Source organism: Genypterus blacodes, unplaced genomic scaffold (genome assembly GCF_046128005.1).
Source record: "Genypterus blacodes isolate CSIRO-AG114 ecotype Tasmania unplaced genomic scaffold, CSIRO-AGI_Gbla_v1 ptg000245l_1, whole genome shotgun sequence".
Lineage (NCBI taxonomy): Eukaryota > Metazoa > Chordata > Actinopteri > Ophidiiformes > Ophidiidae > Genypterus > Genypterus blacodes.
In genome coordinates, this window is record NW_027467042.1 from 459,732 (window position 1) to 483,543 (window position 23,812).

Here is a 23,812-nt window from a genome sequence, read left to right on the forward strand (position 1 = left end):
TGTCACGGCTCAGTTTGTCTCTCACTCAGTCACTTTACACAAAACTCCCAACTGTTTATGTTGAGCATTTTTAAAAAGCTTCATTTCTCCACCTGGACAACAATGTAAGAGTGGTATTTCCTTCCTAAACTCATCTTTTCAGGGGTTAACATGCCATCATAGTGTGGACTTGGTGACCCACACAGGTCAACGTGTGTCATTAGTGTCAGCGTGGTCTCGGTGTCACTCGGACATCCTGCCACCAAAAAGTGCATCATTCAGCAGTTGAGGTCTGAGTTGAGCCTCGGTGCTACAAATGTACACAAATGTCGCTCCGGTGCAAGTAAAAGTGTCTTCACTCACACGCACGGGTGTGTTTCCACAGTGCTGCGCCACGGCCAGGCCTTCAGCCCCACGTACCGCTTCTCCCTCTCGGACGGGACCATCGTGTCGGCCCACACCAAGAGCAAGCTGGTGCGCTCCCCCGCCACCAACGAGCCGCAGCTCTACATGTCCCTGCACATTCTACAGAGGTATGTCTTGCCGCTCGCTCTTCTGTCAGAGAGCGAGAGACGGATCGGTGTTGTGCTGCTCGGGATACTTGTCACGGCCTGTTAGTGCCCCGCAGCACAACCTGGTGTCTTTCTAAAGTGAACTCTGTGTGTGTGTGGAATGGATTAGATGTGGACTCGGGCGTCAGAGTCTCAATGAAGACAGGTTGAGCTGTTTGTGTTGTTTGTGTGTGTGGATGGCATCATTTAATAAACTGACTTCAATTTAGTTTATTTTGTTTATTTGGCCTCATTTGAGTAAGCTGTCTATATTTAAACACTCAGACGTGTGAATTAAAACAGATTTTATAGTCTGAGGTTCTGAAGTTTATCGCTGGCATCTGATGTTTCTCCATTAAAGGGAAGAGAGATAAGCTAACAAACCTAATTCTGTGTGTCTGTGTTCCCTCTCCAGGGAGCAGACGGTGTGTGGGATGGGCCAGGACATGGGCCCGGGCACCCAGGCCACAGGGATGGCCCCCAAACCCATGAACTCCTCCACTCCCTCCATGACTCCTCCCATCCCAGGTAGTTTGCCGGGTTCGGGGCCGCAGGGTCAAGACACCACCATCAGCAGCAACACCACGCCTTTCTCTCCTCCCGGCCCCGCCGGCCCCAGAGAACCCGCGGCGATGGGGGGCCACATGCAGGGCTACCGCTTCGGATGCCCCCCGCTGCACAGCCACACCGGGGGCATGCAGCCGCCTCAGCAGGGCCCCAACTGGAGGATGAACAGCCCGTCCCGCGCCAGCCCAAGCCCCGCCGGCGGACCCCACCAACCGCAACAGAACTCTATGCTGTCACCCAGGCACCGTGGCAGTCCCGGGGGAGCGGGCAGCCCCCGTGTAGCAGGCGGCCTGCATTCACCCTCTCCAGTGGGGGTGTGTGGGGGAGGCGGCCCTGGAGGTGGAGGAAGCAGCGGCGGCGCGGCCAGCACGCACGCAAACAGCTACACTAGCAGCTCTCTGTCCGCCCTGCAGGCCCTCAGCGAGTGTCACGGCGTCGGACACGGGCCGACCCATGGGCCGACCCACGCGCACACGCTGGGGTCACCCGACCGGAAATTAGGTTCCCCAGCTGGAGTCACGCAAGGGTCAGGGGTCAACACTCATATGATGTCCAAACTCGGAGGAAGCGGCGGCGCTCCCGGCGGCGCGGGAGACTCGTTCGGGCCGCACGCAGAGTTGGGACCGGGCCAGACGGAAAGCAACTTAGCCGAGCCTAAGGAGGAGCGGGACAGCCCCCCCGAGAGCCACGACGCACACAGCCGTCTGCACGACAACAAGGGTCACACCAAACTGCTGCAGCTGCTCACCACCAAGTCGGAGCCTTTGGAGACGCCCCTGTCCCCCGGCGCAGGAGGCGAGGGCAAAGACCAGGCCGGGTCGGGGGTCCGGGGCGGTGCCGCCGGAGGAACCCCTCACGCCACCTCCCTCAAAGAAAAACACAAGATCCTCCACCAGCTGCTCCAGAACAGTACTTCTCCCGTCGACCTCGCCAAACTCACGGCGGAGGCCACGGGCAAAGAGGTGGGCGGAGACCAAAGCCAAGGCACGGGCAGTACCACCCCCGGGGCCGACATCACTCCCAAGCAGGAGCCGCTCAGCCCCAAGAAGAAGGACAATGCTCTGCTACGCTACCTATTGGATAAGGACGACTCCGTACTGAAGGACAAGGTCCCGAAGCTGGAGCCGGGGGAGGTGAAGGCCGAGGGGGGGAAACATCCCCTGGTCAAGGCAGAGAAACAAGACACGGGATACGACCGGGCCGAGCAGGTTTGTAATCTTTGTTTCTTTAGTGTTTCCGAATGCTTCTTCTGTGCTCGTTCCCCTCTCTGTGCACGCCGAAGTGGAGCCGGCCCAACAATCACGTTTGTAACCTCATTTCTATCTGGCCAGTTGCACAATCACCAAACTTTGCTGCCCCGTTCTGCTCCACTTGCCTCCCTCGCTGTCTGAGAGTGTTAATCTGGGTTAGACAGCAGATGTTGCCTCCACCAAATCCCACATCCACAAAAGACTTTACAGCTAAACACACAAAATACTACAAGCAGAGAGGGGGCAGACAGCTCTTACGCCGCTATACTGTACGTGCAGTCACCTTCACATGCAGCCTCCGCATGTACACTCGCCCCACCTTCACATCAGCACATCTGGGCCTCAGCTGCCTGTGTGCTGGCAGGCTCGGGGAGCAGACCTGCCAGCTTCAAAACAACTGTGACATTTGGAAGGAAACCCCGCAGTTCTCCACCTATTTGATCCCCGGGTTGCGTTTGGCCAGAATCGTGACGGCTTGGCAAAGCGCTCGAAAGTCCGAACGGGCTCTGGAAGAGACGGAGAGGGGGGGAGAGGGGGAGAGAGAGTGAGAGAGAGAGAGGAGGGGAGGAAAGAGTGACAGGGAGCGAGAGCACTTTAAAGGGAGAGCGTTTCTTATGAGAACCTAATGTTACTGTGTAGCAGAGGATGCATAAAGCCTGTGTTGTATCAACGTGAGCCACCTTCTCTGTGCCTATACGCACCCGTGTGTGTGTGTGTGTGTGTGCGCACTCGGAGGCTGAGGCCATTTGACGGATAAGAGACGCTGTCGAAGTGAACAAAGGAGAGACGAGGGAAGGTGTAGATATCCCCAGGAGAGTCCGGTCTCGGCAGGCGGAGTGAAAATGATGAGCCATATGTTCCTGTACGTCCCCTCCGCTGCCATGGAGATGGAGGAGAGAGAGGGAGAGCCGCGCGTAGAACGAGCGACGCAGAGAATTAATGCAGGGAAGAGAGCGGAAACAGAGAAATGTGCGGCCACACCGAATGTTTCCTACGTCGACAAGTGACCAGTATACAACACACACACACACTCACTCATGTACACTAATTGATTTCAAACGGTGCCTCATCACAGAGACGTATGAACAAGAGCGTTACGTAAGTGCGCGGGGAAGAATCAGCTGTTTGGCCATACGATGAAACAGATTTTATGAGCTGAAACTCCTCTCATTTTCACTTGATTCCACCTCACCCACCGCTCTCTCTCTCTCTCCCTCCCTCTCTCTGTCCTTCTCCCTCCATCCCTCCATCTCTCCGCCTCTCTTCCTCTCATGATTGTTTGAGGGCTGAATTATTGATGGCCGGACCGGAGCTAAATGAGAAATCAGAGCAGAGCAGAGCGGCGGTGGCTTAGCTCATGGCCGATGACGGGGAGTGAAGGCATGGTGGACTCCTCCCCTGGGATTCTATACACTTATCTCTGCGTTCCGAGTGTGTGTGTGTGTGTGTGTGTGGGCCTACTTTAAACAGTATCACGGTGGCTGATCTAATAATTTTGTATTTGCTGAAGAAGAAAACTCTGCGACGGAAAGCCAAAGTGTAGCTTCTTGATAAATATCGGGTGATTGCGGAGGAAGTTGTCTTTTGATCGACAGGCTGTAATCTGACACGGAAACTTCAGATGGGTTTCATCATCGCAGCTGACACGCCTCACAAATAGAGGAACTACAGAGAAGTTTCCCTGCGATAAAGCTCAGCAGAGAATGAAGTATTTGTTTAGACCCGTGTTGACACTCGCAGGTCTCAACAACCTGAACCCACCGTGACCCGGAATACTGAGAGAGGAGGAAAACAAATGGCTGAGTCAGCGAAATTATCCCACACCAGATTGCCTCATATTCCTTTTTCACGCCCTAATGTCACCGCCAGCCTCACTGTGACTCCTCAACTTCACAAATCTTTCAAAAGTGCCCCCAAATTTTTTCCACACCCTGCTCCTTTCTCTCGTTCTCTCTCACACACACTATAGCGGCACTGACAGCTGCCGCGGAAACTTCAAAACAGTCGCCGTTGCCAGATAGATGAGTCGTCGGCGTCCCGCCTCGGTTCAGTTACAGGCTTTTTGGATTGTCAGGGTCTAGTGTGCCAGGACGCTCTAAGGCTTCCAGGCTCCTTAATGCATCCAAATACAAAACGTCACTCCAGTCACAGTGTGAAGTCACAGCGGCGAGTATGACAATGATTCAGTACAGCAGCTCTGAAGTCCTACAAAGAATCCCATTAAAGCTTAAAGGAAAAGGTAAAATACTGCACCAATGCTGCAATATTAAAACAATCAAACCTAATAAGATGGCATCACTCGCCAGCAACGAAGGAAAACAAGCGCCCCTACATTCTGACAAAAGACGTGATTTGGCGCTGAAGGGGCTTTTCCTTTGACGGAAATGCGGCGGTTGTCTTTCACACCCGACTCCTCGTTTCTTTTCCTACACGCCGTCGCCGACTCGGCCTACGTAATGTTCACGCCGAGTCTACATCAGGACGGGTGCGTATAGGAAAAGGAATCGATTGTTCCGCGTGGGATTGTCTCACGTCATGTTCAAGGCCCCTCAGGTCTACAGGCCCCTAAGTAGGGAGCAGTCGAGAACGGCGAAAACTGCACCGCATGCATCGACGCGCTGAAAAAAGAGGAGTGAGGGATGGGTAGAAATGGGACCTATTAAGGGTAAAAACAACTAGAGAAGTAGAGAGAATTGAAAGTGAGAGGAGGAGGAGGAAGGGAGCAATCTGAGAGTGTATAGGAGCATTACATCATGCCTGACCTCATTAGGGCTTTTCTCTCTCTCTCTCTCTCTCCCACCAACCACTCTGCTTCCCTCCCTCCCTCTCCGTCTCTCCTCCACATATCCTGTACGTTTGTCTGCTGCTCAGAATGGCGGTCGAGCGGTGCAGCTACCCGTGCGTCTCTTCATGTGGACGCGTACGTGTGTTGTTACCAGCAGGACCTTCCAAGGCGGCGGAGCGGAATCGTCTTAATAATAATAATAATAATAATAATAAGGCAGGCAGTCGTGGTCAGGCCTTGAGTCCTTGGCTGCCACAGATATCCTCCCCTTATCTGTCCCTTTCCACGGCGTTCACATGCCTTACAGATCTAATCCCCATATTATCTAGAACATAGAGGATCTAACAGAAAGAGAGCAGGCGTGTGTGGATTCCTACTGTACAGTATGTCACCATGAGGCGAAGCCTGTGGTTTCAGGTGTGCTGCTCTCTGGCGGTGGCTTAGCGGCATTACAACTTATTTATAGTAAGTTCCTCAGGCTCCTCTCTCTCTCTCTCTCTCTCTCTTTCTCTTTCTCCCCCCCCTGTTAAGCAATGCGATCGCCCATGTTGATGTCTCAATGTGGTATATTGATTAATACGCCTTAGCCATAACATTCTTTTTCTCTCCTGCCATTGTAATGCAGTCTGTCGCAAGAGCCCTGCAGTAAACGCACCAGAGGACCTGACGCCTGTGTTTGGGTATTTGAAGGTCCAAGCTTATGGAGGCTTTCTATTGGATAGCATTATACTATAAGTTCAAGCTGTTGTTTTGGCCATGTATCCTAAGACAGAAGGGTGTAACTTTAAAATGACAATCAAAACTACTTTCCAGGAGCTTTGTATTCAGTCATTGTTCGTGTTTTCACATTTTTACAACCTCTGCCACATAAACAATAACATCCTCTCTCACATATGTTAGCTCTGACCTTTAGGTACAGTGTTGTTTAGTTTCAGACTCATATTCTGAAGCGTGGCCTTGGCCTGGCGTCGTCTCTGTGTCAAGATAGTTGCGCGAAAAAAAACAAATTAAACCAAAGCAGTGTAGATAATGCTGTGCGGCCCAGCTGTATACGATTACAGCCCTGGGTCACGCTACGGAGTCTCGCCACCGCTGTTTACACTCGTAGAGCCGAGACCGGCTCAAACTTTGGCACCAAAACGCTGCCACCTCTTGTTTTCCTTTTCCACCGTATTACTCAGCAGACGGCAGCATCAGTAGTGGCGTATGTTCTCTGTCTGTATTGTCACCGAGCTCACGGGGAAGGATGAAGAAGGTGCCGTTTGCGTTAACGTGGTGTTTTTGTCGGCCGTGTTTGGGTAAAGGGTTTGTTGTGTTGCGTATCCGCACGCAGCATCGGCCGATAAGCGGCGTGTTGTGTGTCGGGCTGATAAGCTAAGTCGAAGTGAAGTGTGGCCTAGATTCGGTGGAAAGTGGTCCATCTCCTCCTGTGCTCTGTGCCGTGTTATCAGCAAGGAACGCTGCTCTTCTTCTCTCCCACATGAAGACGGCGACACATTCAAGTGACAAAAACCATTTCAGATTTCACTCAGAATAAAAGTGCACAAGTCTGACACGTGTACGCCGGCTCAATGGAAACCTCTGCTCCCCTCTGCTCCCCTCCCCTCCCCCAACCACAGCTCACCCGACATTTTTCTCCCGTTTTGTCCTCAGTCGTCGGAGCTGGATGACATCCTGAACGACCTGCAGAACGCCCAGCCGCAGCTCTTCTGCGAGCCGCGGCCCGTCTCGCTGCCCAGCCCCATGGACAAACAGAACATCATCAACGACATTCTACAGATGTCGGAGAACAATCCTGCCCTGGCAGCGCAGCAGCAGCAGCAGCAGCAGCAGCAGCAGCAACAACAACAACATCGAGCCATTGGGCCTGGCATCGGTCCAACTAGTGAGTCTCATCCAATACTTGTGCACTGCAGCTCATACACTCTTCAGGCAGGGTCATAAATATGCCAAAACCACATAAAGTCCTCTGCACTTAACACAAATAGTAAAGTTGTAAATTCAAAAGTTTATCCCCTATAGAGTTTACATATTGTTCTGGAAGTTTCTGGACTTCATTTGGATTAAAGTTGAACCGTGTTCCTCTCCTGCCTTCAGACTTTGTCAGTGTCCGACCAGGCCAGCCGGGCCGGGGTCTGCCTGTGAGGAGTGTGTCTCTGGACATGAACGTGTCCCCCCAGCAGCCCTCATTACAGTACCCCATGAGGACCACCAGCCCCTATGCTCTCATGCAACAGCAGCAGCAGCAAGGCATGGTGGGAAGTCACGGTATGATGCCCAGCCAGGCTGCCATGGTCAACACAGGTGTGTGTGACAGTTGAGTTTGTAACGGATGTTTTTATGTTTTGTTAAATGTATGTGTGTGTGCTGCTGTTTCCTGATGTGTGATGACAGCAAAACAAGTGGAAGACGCACGTTTGCAACAATGTTGGTTTTAGTTTAACAATTACAGCTGATTTACAGATTCTGTGGAAAGCTCCTGTTTTCTCTGTGTGTGTGTGTGTGTCTCTCTGTCTGCCTGTCTTTTTCTCAGCCTGTGACATATCATGTCATGACACAGTGACTCACTTCCTGTGACAGGAAGCAGATACTCACCCACGCTGGCACAAAGCTCCCCTTCACTGTCACTCCCACATATTAGCTGTCATCATACAACCCCCTGCTCTGCATAGACGGCTTTTCCCCTGATTTGTGCCGTTGCATCAGAGCTGCGGCGCGCGTCCTCTCTCCGCTTAAGTTCCTCACCGTCACGTCCTTCTCACCCTCCGTTTCTTCTTGCAGGGCTCATGGGTCCCGGTGGGCCGCGGCCAAGCATGCAGCAGCAGGATGGCTGGGTGGGCTCGGCCTCCGCCCCTCCTCTGGGAGCATCTGGGCCCGGGCAGCAAGGTGCCATGCAGGGCAGGATGGGCCCCAACAACGTCCCCATGAGACCCAACAGCCAGCCAGGACCTAGGCAGATGCTCCAGGCCCCCATGATGGCCAACGGTGAGACCCTGGAAATGCAAACCCCATAGTTTAAATGCAGTTATAGAAATCAGATTGACCCACCAACATAAAGCTCACCCTACACTCCCTGAAGCTACACTGAGTCAAACACTCTGCTGCTCAGCATGGAGCTCTGCTGCCACCTAGTGGCATGTTACAACACCTTCATGTTACATCTTAACTCAACCTGTGTCTGAGATATTCATGTTTAAACTGAATATTGACCCCCATTCAGTTCTCATTTTTCCCATGAACCAAAGTGCCTATAGTTGTAATGCACATCAGCTGATAAGTTAAGTACTTAGCTTTAATATCTTCTGTCTTTGTCCTCCTCTTAGCTCAACCTGATATGGATATTGGCATGGTCAGCCATTTCTCCCAGCAGCAGCCTCCACCCAACCAGACGGCCCCCTGGCCAGACAGCATGATGCCCATTGAGCCGCCACCTTTTGTAAACCAGAGCAGGTAAGACACCTCTCCTGCTCACACACACACACGGGTCAGGGTCTGAATCACAAATTAGAACGGACCAAGTTTGTTTCTGCTCATGGTGACTAATCTTCTGTCCTCTCATCCCAGGCCCGTGCACCCGGCCCCCCAGGATGAACTGATCTGTGGCCCAGGGCTGGGCTCTGGTGAGGGGGGTCCTGTGGATGAAGGGGCCCTGCTGTCTCAGCTTTACACCGCACTCAAAGACTTCGACGGCCTGGAGGAGATCGATCGGGCCCTCGGCATCCCTGCTTTGGTAGAACAGGTGACTTTTATCTTTCCTGTCCTTTACAGGCTTCACCTCCTTCTGTCATGAGTTTAGTTTGTTCAGTTTGTTCAGTTTGATCTCTTTGCATTCAGTTGCATTTAACTCTTCTGATTCTTCTACTTTTCCTGTCTATCTGTGATGAACATAGAAGCACGTTCCAAATGTTTCTTCCGGTTTCAGAGCCAATCATTGGAACAGGACCAGTTCCCGCAGGACCCCTCCATAATGTTGGAGCAGAAGCCCCCCATGTACGGCCAACAGTTTGGTCCCCCGCCATCCCACATGGCTCAGAGGGGCTATCCCGGCGCCCCCATGCAGGAGCCGGGCTTCCATCCCATGGCTGGTCAGATGGGTCCACGGCCGGGTTACCCCATGATGAGAATGCAGGCTCGGCCCGGACTCAGGCCCGCCGGGGTCGTCCCCAACCAGCCCAACACACTACGGCTGCAGCTTCAGCACCGGCTACAGTCACAACAGGTACACATGCACTTCCTGTCCCCTGTACTGCTGGGAGTCAGACTCATTTCTGTCTTATGTGATCACTCAGGTTGTGTTGGAGGTTTTGGAAAGAGTGACATTTTCTACCTATGTGTCATCCTCCTAGAATCGCCAGCCAATGATGAATCAGATGAGTGGCGTCTCAAATGTGAACCTACCTCTTCGAGCCAGCGCTCCAAACCAGGTAGATCAACCTTCAAGCAACCACAAGATGTGATTAGTGCCAGTACTGCGGTTTCTTGGTAAGGCTTGAGTTTCACATTCCTCTCTTCTCACTTCCAGGGGACCATCAATGCTCAGATGTTGGCGCAGCATAAGCGGGAGCTGCTCAGTAACCACCTCAGACAAAGGCAGCAGCAGCAGCAGCAGGTTCAACAGGCCCAGCAGGTCCAGCAGCAAAGGAGCCTGGCTATGAGGGCCCAGGGCCTCAACCTACCGCCCAACATGGCCGCCGGAGGCATGAGTAACCCCCGGATCCCCCAGGCCAACCCCCAACAGTTCCCCTACCCGCCCAGCTACGGTACCAGTACAGGCCTGGCCTCGCCACCTCCTCCTACCAGCCCCTTCTCCTCCCCTCTGTCCCCCAGCCTGCCTTCTCTTCCCCCCAACCCCCAGCTCCACCTGCATGGCACCTCCTCCTCTTCCTCCACCTCCTCCTCCTCCTCACAGATGATGATGGGAAACACAAATATGATGGGCGGACAGTACGGGGCCGTACTCAGCCCCCAAATGCAGCACAGTGCCTTTCAGTTTCCCAACTCAGGTACTGCTCCCACACCCGCGGCCTTACCGCACACTTTCACCCTGCCAACCCTCCTCCGTGTGTGTGTGTGTGTGTGTGTATTTTTGTGTTTATGTGCCCCATTGTGTCTCCTGTCGCAAAACATCACATAATTATTTCTTTTGTTGCAATCATCTGATTTTGTAGTTGATGAGCTGAGACTGAATCACACTGTAAACACACAAACCTTAACTCTGAGTGTTTACATCCTAATGTACCGTACATGTATGTCCTCAGTCCTAATCTTATACTTAAGCTCTACCAACATGGTGTCCTTAGACTGAGAGCATACAGTCTCTCCACCAGAGGGCACCAGGAGCACATGTACTGTTATCCCCTGACCCACTGTTCTTATAAACACACTGACCCTGAGTTCTGCAGTGACATCATCAGTCTGACGCTGCGTTCACGTGATGATCTCTCATAATGATGATTTATCTAACAACACGTTTGAAGGATCCTTAACTCCTTAATGTGATGGAGCGGGTTCGTACAGACTTCCACCAGCCTCTGCCACCCTCCCTACTGTCCTCAACTGTTCCCTCGTCCCCTTACTCCCTAGTTCCTTGCCTGTTCACTGCTTACGTGCATGTGTTTAACACCCGCCGCCTGCCAGTAGTCCTGCGTGCAACCAGCCGCACTAATCCAACTTCATCTTATTGAGAGTTGTTCTGTATATCTTGTGGGTCCCTGTGGCATGTTTGTGTGTTTTTATATTTAAGGATAAATGTTCCCACACTCCTCCTTCCTTGGTTCAGTTAGTTCTCTCTGCACACATAGCCTTGTTAACCCGTCTCGATGCCTTCATCACAGGTATGAGCCAACAGGCAGACGGAGGGTTCGGAGGACCCGGCGCCCCTCAGAGCCCCATGCTGTCCCCCCGCATGGCCCACGCCCAGTCCCCCATGATGCAGCAGGGCCAGGGAAACGCCACTTTCCAGAGCTCCCCTGACATTAACGGCTGGCAACAGGGGAACATCGGCAGTAACAGGTGAGAGATGGTTAAAGATTCTCCTGTCCATCCCATAATAAGTGTTGTTTCTGTGTTGTTCCTGTGTTCCATAACGTGACTGTTTCCATCCCATCTTGATCCAGATTGCTTTCGCCCCGTCTCCCCAGTATGTTCGCTCAGCAGCAAGCGTCTCCCCAGTTCTCCCAGCAGAGTAACAGTAACATGTACAACGGCAGTGGCATGAACCTCAACAGCGTCTCCATGGCGCCCAACATGGCGAGCGGCAGCATGGGCCAGATGGCCGGGCAGATGAGCGTCACGTCCATGGCCTCGGGGCCGTCGTCCGGCATGTCCTCCATGGGGCAAGAGCAGGTAAGGGCCGGACCGAACCGGACTGGACAGAGGCGTGACCTCGTTGGCCCCTCGTAGGGATCCTGTTTTATGAGTCGGACGCGCAAAATGGAACCCATAAGTTTTCCCCTGTAAACAAGGGACCCAGAAAAAAACTAAAAGCTTGAGTCTTTCTCTGATGTGCGTCTTTGTCTTATGGTGAGGCCCTAAGTGTCTGGGTACACTTATTGAACAGCCGCGCTAGTGAATAATTTACCGGGCTAGTTTACGTAACTCCTCCGGCCAGAGTTCTGCTGCTCGGCTTGAACTTAGAGGACAATGATGTAATTAGCAGCGGGCACTTAAGAGCCAGACCAATTAGACCGTATAGACGTTACTGTATTACGCTCAAAGGCCGGCCCGTCTGGACTGCGGCCTCCTCGGCTCGGCTCGGCTCGGCTCTCACGCGACACGGAAACTTCTGCCCGTGCATGACTCTGACACACACACACACACACACACACACACACACACACACACACACACTCCCTTTGTGGAGAGATGACAGCAGGTGAATCGTATCCGGGGTGAATGTTGCTATGTAAACACGCCGTCACTGCTGATTGTCATTAACTCAGCGCTCGTGGTGTTCGTCTTTCTTCGCTCGCTCGTTCACTCGCTCCCCCGTCCCGTGGGCTGCAGCGTGTGCGTACGTGCCTGTGATGCTTTTAAGCCCAATAAAAGTCCATGAATATTTAACCAAGGTGCTGCTGTTTGATCGTCTGCACTTCAGACTGTTAACATACCAGTATATCTGTCACTAGATTTACTCCCTCCCGTCTTGTTTATAGAAACATATTGGCACTCAGATTATTTCAATTATTTACCCTTGGGCCATTAGCGCAGGCTGACCTGTTTTAGGTTTGATGGCGGTTTCTAATCATTTGTCTCCTCCTGTGCTTGTGGCTGATTCTCCTCCAGGCAAGTTCAAGGTCCGCAGGTTCACGTTTCGCACTCGCCTGACCCCCCTCCTCCTCCCTCCCCCCCCCCACCCCCTCCTCCGGTCGTGCACACGGAACTAACGGAGACAATGTTTGTCGTCCCTCTGCAGAAATACTGTTGACCCTCGTGGAGGTTTCTGCCTGAACCCTCAGTGATCAGCTGATCCATGGAGCACGTCGGGCCTTTTCTAAAATTGTACAACCAACGTAAGCCCCCCACCCCCCAACCTCCCCCCTTTGAAACCACCCAGTGTGGGGGGGCAGGTACGCCCGCCCTGACCCGTCTCCCCCAGCCCCGCCCCTCGCCGTCGGTCCCGGTCGTCGGGCCTCTTCAGCGGCCCTGGAGGAGCCCGGATTCCCAGATGGACGCTGGAAGGTTTTGGGAAGAAGGATGGTGGATCTCTTGTCCAACACGCCTAACCCTCCTGGAGGAGAGCCTTGTGATGAGCCAGTCTGTCTGCCTGTCCAGCTGCATTCACCGTAGTGTGACTTACTGTCGGGCCTCCCAGTTGGGGGGACACTCGCTGACTCAAGGGGGCAGCAGTGGGTGGGATCCCTCGTTCAGATGAATGTATTCCTCTCAGTGGACAACGGCCATTTACAATCTCATCTCAAATTGACATACACTGATTTTGGTTCTATTTCCTGCCCATCTCACACTTTTGAGACCCCCCCTCCCCCCCACATACGTATTTCCAAAATGGCAGCAAAGACTCCAAGTTACGTTCTGATTGTGGGTGGAGCTCAAACTTAGCCGGTTTTGCCTTTTTGCTGTTTATTTTATTATTATTATTATTATTATTATTATATAACTTCTTTTATTTGTTCTTGTGAGAATTAAGATGTAGAATGAAGATATATGGTTTAAAAAACTGATCTTGAGCAACACTGCAAGAATGGTTTGAGTGGACTGGTGATTTGTATGAGTAGACTAATTTAGTCAAGAGGTTTATAGTGTATTTAATTAAGTTTTATTTTTCTGTATAGATTTGTTTTAATTATTGTAGATGATTCTTTATCCTGGTAGCAACGAGAAAAAAATATTTGTGAAAGTGCGAAAGAGGCACTTTGTATCATTTTAACAATAATGGTTGTATTCTTTCTGGAAAGATTCTTCTATTAACCTGAATCATGAGTTCAACCTCGGTCCTGTAGTTTCAGAAGAAGAAGAAGAAGATGTCAAAATTACATATGGTTTTAAAAAAAAAAGAAAAAGTGAATTACAGAGATTGTACATACCAATAAGTGAAACATTTTCTTTCCTATTTATTTTGTTCCTTCGGGTCGTGGTTGCCCTGCATCCCTCACTCTCTCACCCCCGTCACCCCCTCACCCCCTCGTCTGCTCACTTTCTTTTGGTTTATGTTCCTCGGGGAAGAAGTGGAGTCGGAGCGTTGGCGTTCCCGACGACGTCCTGGTACGACGCAGACGGTGTGTGTGTGTGTAGGGGGGAGGAGGGGTGTGGGTGGGGGCGGGAATGGATGGGAGGGGAGGGAGGGGAGGGCGGGGTTGCTGTGTATACAGTGTACAGATTATCGCTTGCTTCTCTGCCTTTAGCGTAGGATTACCACACACAAAAAAAAAGAAAGAAAAAAAAAACCCAACAGGAGAAACGACACGACACACAGCCATACTACAACTCCAAACAAAGTAACAGACAGTGTGTATGTGTGTGTCCGTCCGTGTGCGTGTGTGTCCTTGTGCGTGTGTGTGTGTCCGTGTGTGTGCGCTTTCTATGTTGTCCGGAGTGAGGAGACGCTTCATTGGAGCTGCTAGGTGCAAACTGTTTCTGGTGTGATGTAAACAAGCAATAACAATGACTTGAGAATCTTTTTGGGTTTTTTTTTTTTTTAGGTTATATTTTTTGTGTTTTGTAATTTTTGTACAGATTCCTGGATTAAAGGACACGTTTTTGCTCCATGTTTGGATGCAGTATTAAAAACACATAGTTTTTTATTACAGTTTGTACCAAGAAAGTCTACATCCACACACACATGTACACACATGAACACACACATGCACACACACACACGCGTGTCTCCTGTTTAGATTATGCAGCGCTGGAGGGAAGTAGTTGGTGATTGCGGGCTATGGACCCTCCCCTCACCCCGATACCCCCGCCTCCCCCCACCCCAATGTTGACCTTTGCCCTCTGTGCCTCCAGCCGATCTTCTATAGCAGAGGTCAGAGTTAAGACTGCACGGTTCACCAGATCTGCTCTGACAGACACTTAGCCATATTTTATGACCTCAGGCAGCAACTGTAAAGTGTTGAGTGATGCTATGCCGCTCCTCTTTGACCCGGTCAGGGTTTTGGTTCGACCTTTAAAGATCAAGCGCACGTCATCTCCTGTAAACCTCAGAAATACATTTTCCTCAAAAACAAAAACTTTTTATATCAACAACTCTAAACCCAGGGCAGACTTGGAGCAAAGCCAAATAACTCATCTCTCAATTGGACGTGGAATCCTACCAGCTTTTTCCTTTTTAGTTTTGATCGTTCAAGACTATACAGAAAAGTGGTACAGAGAAATTTGTGATGATGTCACTTCACAGGGTCTACAGGAAGAGAGTAATTCTGAATGTATCGTCATGGAGAAGGCCTAGAGATCTGACTGACGGGGGGTTACTTATCAGCTGATATTGACCAACATGATGTCATGTAGTCGCATCATGGAATCCTCAGCGTTTTAAGTAGGAATCGCCCCTTAATGCTTCTTTTTTAAATTTAGCGTTCGCTCCTGTAATACTGAATTTGAAAACTGTAGCAAGTCAACTTTGGGCCAAAGTACGTCTGGATTCCATCACGGTGTTTATCCTGCACGCTTTTTGATAAAGAAAAAAAAAAGGTTTTGATTGTAAAAACACAGGAGTGGTGCAGAAGAAGCCTTTCAGAGCCATGACTCACTCTCAGCCCGGCAAATTTCCAAAGATTGTCACGATTTTGAGAAGAACTTAAAGCCATGTGGTAGCAATGCATTTTTTAGCATTTATAATGAGGACAGGTGCAAATGAAACTTTTGCCCCAAATATATCCAGGCTTTGGACCCACTAAACAATATGTGTTTTTTCCTCTTTACTTATGGTTTTGGAGAACTTTAAATGCCCTTTTTGTATCGTCTGCCAATTTCTTAGAGCTAAAACCTTGAAATGCTACAAACCCTAGCATAATGCCTTAGATTTCGTCCGTTCTTGTTCTTGTACATTCTTCTGCTTTCTGTATAAATTTGTATAATGACTTGTGTACAATATTGAATGGGTGCATCATTGTTAGATCTCCATCATTGCTCTCTGTTGTCTGTGTTGGGTTGAGCACTGTATTATTTTCACCCCTTCCTCCTTCCCCCCCTCCTCACCCCTCCCCCCCTCACTCTCTGTTGAGCTATGTATGTACAGATGATACATAGGGATATCGAAGCAATATGTAAAATACTATGGACTTTCTGGAGACATCTTATTGTTTTTTTTTTTTCTTTCTTTCTTTTCTGGATTGTTCACAGAAATCACACTGTACACCCGCTTCGACCTTAGTGTGTGTGTGTGCGTGTGTGTGTGTGAGCGCGTTTTATGCAAAAATTAGATAAAGAGAAGTTAAAACCACAGTTATGCAAGTTGTGAACTAATATGGCTTCGCTGTTGCTTTTTGCCTTGTAAATAAAGAATTCTGTTATTGCAATATTTAACAGAGTGACTGCATCATTTCACTATAATACAATATTTACTAGACTGTAATTCATGTTAATGTATAGAAAAAGTATAAATTACACATTTTCATCAATTTATTGTATGAAGAACCGAGACTTTAAGAACATTGAAGCATTTATATCTGCATGTATATCTCTAATGTATGTATGTATATATGTGTATCTATACATATACTGCATGTGTCTGATGGTATCCGTTAATAATCTTCAAATCATGGACTGTATGTATTTATATGATCTGCATTTATATAAATATATACAATATATAGATCAGAAATTAACATGATACACATATTTATGCTTTAATGAATATGAAAGTAATTTCTTGCTGAATTCCTAGAATAAAAGCTATTTGTCTTTTTGAAATGATTCCCCCCAAACATTAATCTATAGGGGTCCCTCAGATAACATCTCAGTTGTGTGTGTGTGTGTTTAGCGGGGACTCGACATGGAAATGTTTTGGAACCTCTTAATCACCCTCATTGTGCCGGAGAAAGAGCAGAGGAGCTTTAGGTAAGTGAGGGTGAGGGTGGGTTGTGCCTGAGAAAATGTATTCCTCCGGGGCTTTCACATGCATGAGGCTCCCGGCCAATAAGGAGGAAGGTGCCGGGAAGCGTCTTCATCACGTCTGACTGTATACAGGAGGATGAGCTGGATGCCCTCAGATGACCACAGAGAGGCAGAGTGAGAGCTTTTCCTGCACCCCACACACACACTGCAGCTGTGAAACCTGTAGGACTGGAATCTGGACTCCATCAGTTTGTTTGTGTTTGGGAACATGACGGAGCAAACTTCAACGTGAATCAGTTCGGCTCTAAAGAAACTATAGGTAAGTGATATTTACCTCCTTATTCCTTTATTTGGTTAATCACTCTTGGTCATTTCTCTCTGCTGGTGTAATGTGAATGATCGTAATTGTCCAGACCATAAAAAGCCAAGCATCATTAATGCTGACCTCTGCCTCTGGCCCGCACTGTTCTGTATAATTAGTGTCGTGACCCTGATTTGTCTGGGAAACGCGTCCTAAAATCAACACACACACACACACACGCACGCCGGGTGCCAGGGAGTCATTTACAGCCGCTGTGTGTCCTCTCAGCTGGAAATATTGCAAAATCGGCTCCAGGCTGCCGTCTTCATTATTTAATAGTGATTTGTTCCGATATTTGCATCTGCAGGAATCTCTATTTGTAAAAACAGTTGCTTGTTGTGTCAATGACGTCAATTCGTGTTTTAGTTTTTAAGTTGCCTGTCATCCCAGCTTTCTTTAGTTTGTTATTTTATTAAAGAAAGTCCATACAGCACTTGCTTGTTTAGATTAAAAGAGACATTTAAATTCCATTGCGGTGAGTCTCTTTGATGTCACGTTTCCTTTTTTATTTCCTGACATTAAACTTTAATAACTGACCCCCTCCCTCCTGCTCCATCTCTCCCCCTCTCTCCTCCCCGGCAGATTCCTCCTCTATCCACCGCTTGAACCTCCGCTCCGCCGTCATGTCGGTGTCCCTGTCCAGCATCCCCGTAGTGCTGAAGGACAAAAGCTACCAGGCCGGCATGCTGAAGGGCAGCCCGGCCCGGGGCTTCTACCCCGCTCCTCTCCCCGGACACCACCACCACTACATGGACTTCTTCCCGAGGACGCACGGCTTCCTCCACCCGCTCAAGTCCCTCGGTCGCCTGGTCTCTGACACCCAGGCGTCCCTGGCGCTCAGCCTCCCCGGCGGAGTTCCTCCGGTCCTCGCCCAGGTCGGCCACCACCACCACCACCACCACGCCTCCGTCCTCCACGAACACATGTTGAACGCCTCCGGAATCCCGTACCTGAGTCAGCTGTTGCCCGGTCACCCTCTGTACTCCAAACCGGAGGAGCTGGCCGCCGTGGTGACCGAACACGCCGCCGGTCCCCTCTCTTCGGACTTCAGCAGCCCGTCCAGCGAGCGGTCCCCCTCCGCCTCTTCTGCAACCACCTCCCCGCCTAAGGAGAGCTTGTTTCGGCTGCGCGCAGCGGAACTGTCGCCGGAGATAGCGCGCGCCTCGTACAACTTTAGCGAGGACGACTTGTTCATGGTGCTGTACGGTTACTCCGGCAACCAGGAGCGCCGCGCGGGACACGCTATATCAGGGATGTCCCTACCCGGAAACTCAGGTGAGAATGGGACACAATGACGTTTCCATAGTGATTATTTAATAAGTCAACGAGCGCTTCTTATTGTATCGTTTTTATTATTATGATTGTCTAATTTGAGTTTGTTCTTTGCAGTTTCTGAGAGCCAGATGCTCCCACTGGACAAAGCAAGTCTTGAACTTCCAGAAGGTAAATCAACGTCTTTCTTATGTTCTCATGCTATTTTAAATGTCTTGTTTCATTCCATCACATATATAAGTTATACACAAATTAAACCTAACTAAAACTTAATTAAACCTTTATTGTCTGTGTTTGTGATTTCATGACTTGACGGATGGTGTTTGACGGTATTTTGTCCCTGTCTGTCCCTGTGTTGCAGGGTTAACAATCCAGCAGGCCGCCTGGGGAAACGTGTCCCACAGCGGGGTTTTCACAGACAATAGCAGCATCCCTAAAGGGACGCGCTTCGGTCCTTTTCAGGGGAAACTGGTCAATACCAGCGAGATCAAAACATATGACGACAACACGCTGATGTGGGAGGTAATGAAGTCTATGCAGTCTGGATCTGAGCTCCTGGGGGGCTGAGTCCTGATTATTCCACTCGTTTATTTCTGGAAATGTATCCTTAATTGAACGCACCCCCTTTCCCTCCCCCAGGTGTTTGAGAAAGGCCGGTTGAGTCACTTTGTGGATGGCAGAGGGGGCTCAGGGAACTGGATGTCCTTAGTGAAGTGCGCTCGCTTCCCGGAGGAGCAGAACCTGATAGCGGTCCAGGTCCAGGGTCAGATCTTCTACGAGGCCTGCAAGGAAATCCGGCCGGGGCAGGAGCTGCTGGTGTGGTACGGGGACTGCTACATGCAGTTCCTGGGGATCCCGCTCACACTCAAGGACCCCACTCAGGACAACAACGCTGTTCCTTCCAGTGAAGGTCAGAATTTAACGCTGTGACTTCCATCTACTGCCTGCTCGGTTTGTTTTGTTTTGATCCCTCCATGCTCACACACATTCGTCTTTGTTTGCCACAGATTCTGGCGAGGGCTTCAAGTGCGACAGATGCGGGAAGGTGTTTGCCTACAAGTACTACAGGGACAAGCACCTAAAGTACACACGCTGCGTGGACCAGGGCGACCGGAAGTTCCCGTGTCACCTGTGCAACAGATCGTTCGAGAAGAGGGACAGATTACGCATCCACATATTACACGTTCATGAGAAACACAGGCCTCACAAGGTACGGAAACGAACACTCGCACACACATTTATGTTCTGTTTTGGTGTTTGGTTTATCTAATAATGGTCTCGATCACTATCATACTTAACGTTTACCGTTAGATGCGTGTGTGCCTTTGTGTGTGTGTTTGTGTTTTTGTGTGTGTGGTGCTGAAAGAACAGCTCCTTGCGTCACTTACAGGACCGGATGCTTCTATTTTTTTACTATGCCTCGTAAAAGCAACAACCGATTGTTTGCGATGACCGTAAACGCATCACAGCAGTTATATTTTCTGCAAACTATATGCATTATTTCCTTTACAAACTCAAATCAAACCACTTATTTTAATGCAATCATTACAAGATCTTTTCTGAATTCTCTCTCTTAAAAATATATGCAGACTTCATGTGGAAGAATTCAGTAGAAAACAACGTATTAGACGTTTGTCTTTATTTGTAATTGTATTCATTTCTCCTTTGTTTTTCCACGCAGTGCTCCGTGTGTGGAAAGAGTTTCTCCCAGTCGTCCAGCCTCAACAAACACATGCGTGTACACTCCGGAGAGCGGCCGTACAAATGCGTCTACTGCAATAAGGTAAGCAGCTCATCATGGCCACGCAGTTAAGAGACTATAACTGCCTGCAAAGATGCTGATTCCCCCTCTAATTATCTCAGTTATTCAATTATAAAGCTCAGAAGTGAGATTTCAGTAATGGGCCTCGCGTGTCTTTGGTCTTTGGCTGCATTCCTGCTCGATTTCCCTTTTGGTTTTTTGGGGAAATAAAATAATCATGGCCTTTTTTGTAGTTGTTGGTCGATGATTAGATGCAGACATTCACCTAATGGCAGCGTTAAATGCTTTTATCTCGCGTTTCCCTCCTTGTTTTTATTGCTGTTGTGGGGCAATAATAAAGTCCAGGCGCTCCAGGCCTCCTTGTGCTCCTGCTAACTCCCTCCAGTGTCCTCGGACGCTTTCTTCGGATCCATTTAGCAGCTCCGTCGTTTCATTGCTCATCTCTTTTCTACCCGGAGCCTCGTCGCCTTTTGTCCCCGTGGACGGCACACGCTCCACGGACACACTTACATGCTAATTATCGCCAGATGTACACCCACCCTTTTGTCTGCGCAGATTATACTTTTAATTTACGACCCCGGGATGGGCAAAAGTTTTTTTTTGGTGCCCTTTGTTCTCGATATCCTCCCCTGGTTTGTTTTATTCACCCACGGGAGGTTTTGTTTAACCTAATCCGCATTGTGTTGCCGTGGACAGTTTGAGCGATAAGCCACGAGTCCCGCAGTAAACAGCTACAGGAGGCGTCACGCTGCTTTCATACGGAAATCGCTAATGTTAAAGTAACGAGCCGCTCACCTATTCATCTTTAAATTGCGTCTTTTATTGCGCAATATAGGTCATAACAATCCAATAACTATAAATCAAATCGTGAACAAAACAAACATTCATAAATATTTCTGTTGCTGATGTATGCGGAATGTAAACTAAACAAATAACAAAATTGTACAAGGACAGAAAAAAGAATTACGTTGTTGTTTCTTCATATTAATTGTTATATGTACAGGTGGCCTGCGTGGTTAAAATGTATAATATAAGCATTGTTGTGAGAATTCGGCCAAAATAAATAAATCAAACTCGATTTAAAAGGTGTTTGGAACGTTTCTCGACCAATCACAGACTTCTCATGGGAGAAATGCAGGGAAAAGAGCAGCTATTTTACTATTAATGATGGCGCTATTCCATTTAGCTCAGCCTCCATCCATTCTCATGAATAAACTAGAGTTCTGACGCTGACACACCTAAATGGAATGCAGCCATTAATGTTATCGGTTCCAATGGCAAATTAAGACGTTTAAATCAGGAGCAGACTTCTATGTTGCCTTGTGTTAAATAAAAATCGAAATATTTGTTTTTAAATATAGAAAAATATCTCTGATCCGGTGTGTTTTGTCCTACTTTTAGGCCTTCACCGCCTCCAGTATTCTACGCACACATATCCGCCAGCACTCCGGGGAGCGGCCCTTCAAGTGTAAGCACTGCGGCAAGGCCTTCGCCTCTCACGCCGCCCACGACAGTCACGTCCGCCGGACCCACGCCAAGGACAAAACCCACGCCTGCGACATGTGCGGGGCCTCGTTTCAGGACGAGCAGGAGCTCAAGTACCACGCGAAGAGTCACATAAGTAAGACATTGAATCCTCCAGCCTCTCTTACACGCACGAGCGGTACAGACCCGGATGTAAATTGACATTAATTATTGTATTGTTATTATTTAATTCAACAAATTCGTTTATATATATTTTTATCCACATTATCTCAATAATTCAGTAATTCATCAATCCTTAATGTATTGATGAATTACTTTTAAATGAGAGAAAAAATTGTTTGAAAAATAACAGAGTAATAGTTTCAAAATGACATTACATATTATAATTAAAGGCATTGTATACACAAATGTCTCCTTTTAATATATATTAGATTGCAGTTGTTTATGTTTATTATTGGTGACCGGAAAATGTTGGTGTTTTTCTATTTATGATATAAGAGCCGTAGCGAGTCTAATTAGCGAGAGAATGAACTGTTGCAACAAAAAAAGTGTTAAAATATTGAATCAGTTTGAATTCCGTATTAATTAAATTACGTATTTGTGTGTTTCCTCTCAGAAAGACCACTCTTGGAGAGCACAGTTCTTTCTTCTTCTCCGGTGACCGAGACACTGGAGGAATCCGTGTTTCCGGTGAAGGACAATCAAAAAATTCAGAAGAATTCCGGCCAAAATTTTCCTTACAGCGGTTTAACAGTTTTAAACCCGGAATATCGTCCCTGGAATTAGGCTCAATCACGGCGTATCCTCCTGAAATACATCTCAGGAGGATTCGACCACGGTAGAAAATAAAACAATACAGGAATTATTGTGGTGAAACCATGCGAGATAGTGAAGGAATTAGTCCTACAAGAAAAGTAGGAAATTACAGGAATATGACGTCGAATTGATCAAATAATAATTTAAAGGCAAAATGTGTCTAAATCTATTTATATTAATATGTTGTGTTCTGGTGTTTTGTGGCTTCAAGCTTTGTCACTCTGCAATGATTTAATAAGCCAAATGTTATGCCATAATTATTGTTGTTATTACTTTCTACAACAATAATGATGATAATAATATGTGCGGAAACATTTGGCTTTTGGTTTTCTGGCATTGACTATAAATGCTTGAAAAGTGATTTTGTATCATTGTAGGTTTGTCTTTGTTTATTTGTGTATAAAATAAATGTTATCCTCCCTCTTAATTTATAATGAATGATAATATTTTTTACTGTAATTTACTGTAAGGCTGCAAAAGCAATTCAAAAATTCCTTGTTCTTTATGAGCATCGGCTTTTTCATGAGAAACAAATAAAAAATCAGAGCATGGAAACTTTGTTGTCTTGATGTTATTTTGGCATAAATGATATAAATCTGAGTTTAAAAGAAATAATACATAAAATGACCAGAAAAAAAAACCTTTCATTTTTAACATTAAATTGAGATAGTTAGTCACTTATTTCTTTATTTTATGCTTTCAAGATTATGTCTAATCCTTCAAAAAATGAGATGTAAAGAGCCATAAAAGCTTTAAAAAGAAGAGTGGATGAAGCTGAGAGTTACGAATGATGCACCGTGTGTGTCTTTGTGTGTGTGTGTTTGGGTCTGCTTTTCACCTGTGCATCTCTCCATCCATCGGCGTCAGATGTTTGTAATGGATTGTGAAAATGAACAGACCCCACCGGAGCAAATGAATGACAATGGAGTGGAGTGGTGAGGTGAGGTGGTCCGCACAAAGGAGCCCACCGTGACTGACATCTGCCCTCACACACTGTCACCAACCGGCCCCCACGTGGCCCCTCAGATAGATAGAGAGATGGATGGATGGAGGGATGGATGAATGGGGTAATTTGGGGAAAGCACCAATTGGTAAGTGGTGGTGGCAGCAGCGTGAGGTCTGACAGATGACACACTGTCCGCTCTTTGTCTCTGTGTTCTGTTATGTCACCTTTAACCTCTGTGTCGCAGAGAGTGTGCACACGTAGTCGTGATGAGGCTGATACAGTGCCTGATTGCCTGATCAAAAAGAGAGGGAATAGAAGGAAAGAGAGAAGGAAGAGATGGAAGGAAATGGAACCAACAAAATCAAATCGTGACCTTAGATTTTATAATTTTCCTGTTTCAAGTCAGGATCTGAGTGAAATGGAGCTGCAAATCCAGCGACATCTTCATCTCCTCTGTGCCTTCCCTGTTTGTTTTCTCAAACGGATGGCTGGCAGCCTTCTGAGGTCAGGGGTCGCCTCCT

General features: G+C 48.3%; 2 protein-coding genes across 12 annotated transcripts in view; both read left to right on the top strand.

Annotated features, from left to right (window-relative positions):
- ncoa2 (nuclear receptor coactivator 2) overlaps positions 1-16,118 on the top strand; it is a 47,510-nt gene extending 31,392 nt beyond the window's left edge. For 6 of the 11 annotated variants that reach the window (XM_076171283.1, XM_076171280.1, XM_076171282.1 and 3 more), the window contains 13 exons: positions 365-512; positions 946-2,305; positions 6,786-7,017; positions 7,230-7,436; positions 7,914-8,117; positions 8,456-8,582; positions 8,697-8,871; positions 9,055-9,351; positions 9,479-9,556; positions 9,655-10,135; positions 10,967-11,144; positions 11,249-11,477; positions 12,417-12,524. In XM_076171283.1, the coding sequence (XP_076027398.1) occupies positions 365-512; positions 946-2,305; positions 6,786-7,017; positions 7,230-7,436; positions 7,914-8,117; positions 8,456-8,582; positions 8,697-8,871; positions 9,055-9,351; positions 9,479-9,556; positions 9,655-10,135; positions 10,967-11,144; positions 11,249-11,477; positions 12,417-12,458 (3,758 nt within the window). In that variant the 3' untranslated portion in view covers positions 12,459-12,524. Of the gene's footprint in view, positions 1-364; positions 513-945; positions 2,306-6,785; positions 7,018-7,229; positions 7,437-7,913; positions 8,118-8,455; positions 8,583-8,696; positions 8,872-9,054; positions 9,352-9,478; positions 9,557-9,654; positions 10,136-10,966; positions 11,145-11,248; positions 11,478-12,416; positions 12,526-12,546 lie in introns of those variants that run through there. The other 5 variants (XM_076171287.1, XM_076171290.1, XM_076171286.1 and 2 more) reach the window with 5 other exon arrangements.
- A 1,515-nt stretch (positions 16,119-17,633) lies between these two features.
- On the top strand, positions 17,634-22,463 carry prdm14 (PR domain containing 14). Its single transcript, XM_076171334.1, has 8 exons — positions 17,634-18,285; positions 18,400-18,453; positions 18,644-18,804; positions 18,922-19,192; positions 19,290-19,492; positions 19,964-20,065; positions 21,446-21,665; positions 22,146-22,463. Exons 1-8 carry the CDS (start codon positions 17,634-17,636, stop codon positions 22,313-22,315), a joined length of 1,833 nt encoding a protein of 610 aa, XP_076027449.1. The 3' UTR covers positions 22,316-22,463.
- The last annotated feature ends 1,349 nt before the right edge of the window (positions 22,464-23,812 follow it).

Excerpts from the sequence above, each read along its gene's own strand:
- prdm14 (XM_076171334.1), top strand. The coding sequence starts at position 17,634 with ATGTCGGTGTCCCTGTCCAGCATCCCCGTAGTGCTGAAGGACAAAAGC. Across the intron at positions 18,805-18,921 it reads ACAACACGCTGATGTGGGAG|GTGTTTGAGAAAGGCCGGTT; the intron begins GTAATGAAGTCT and ends TCCCTCCCCCAG. Across the intron at positions 21,666-22,145 it reads CCACGCGAAGAGTCACATAA|AAAGACCACTCTTGGAGAGC; the intron begins GTAAGACATTGA and ends GTTTCCTCTCAG.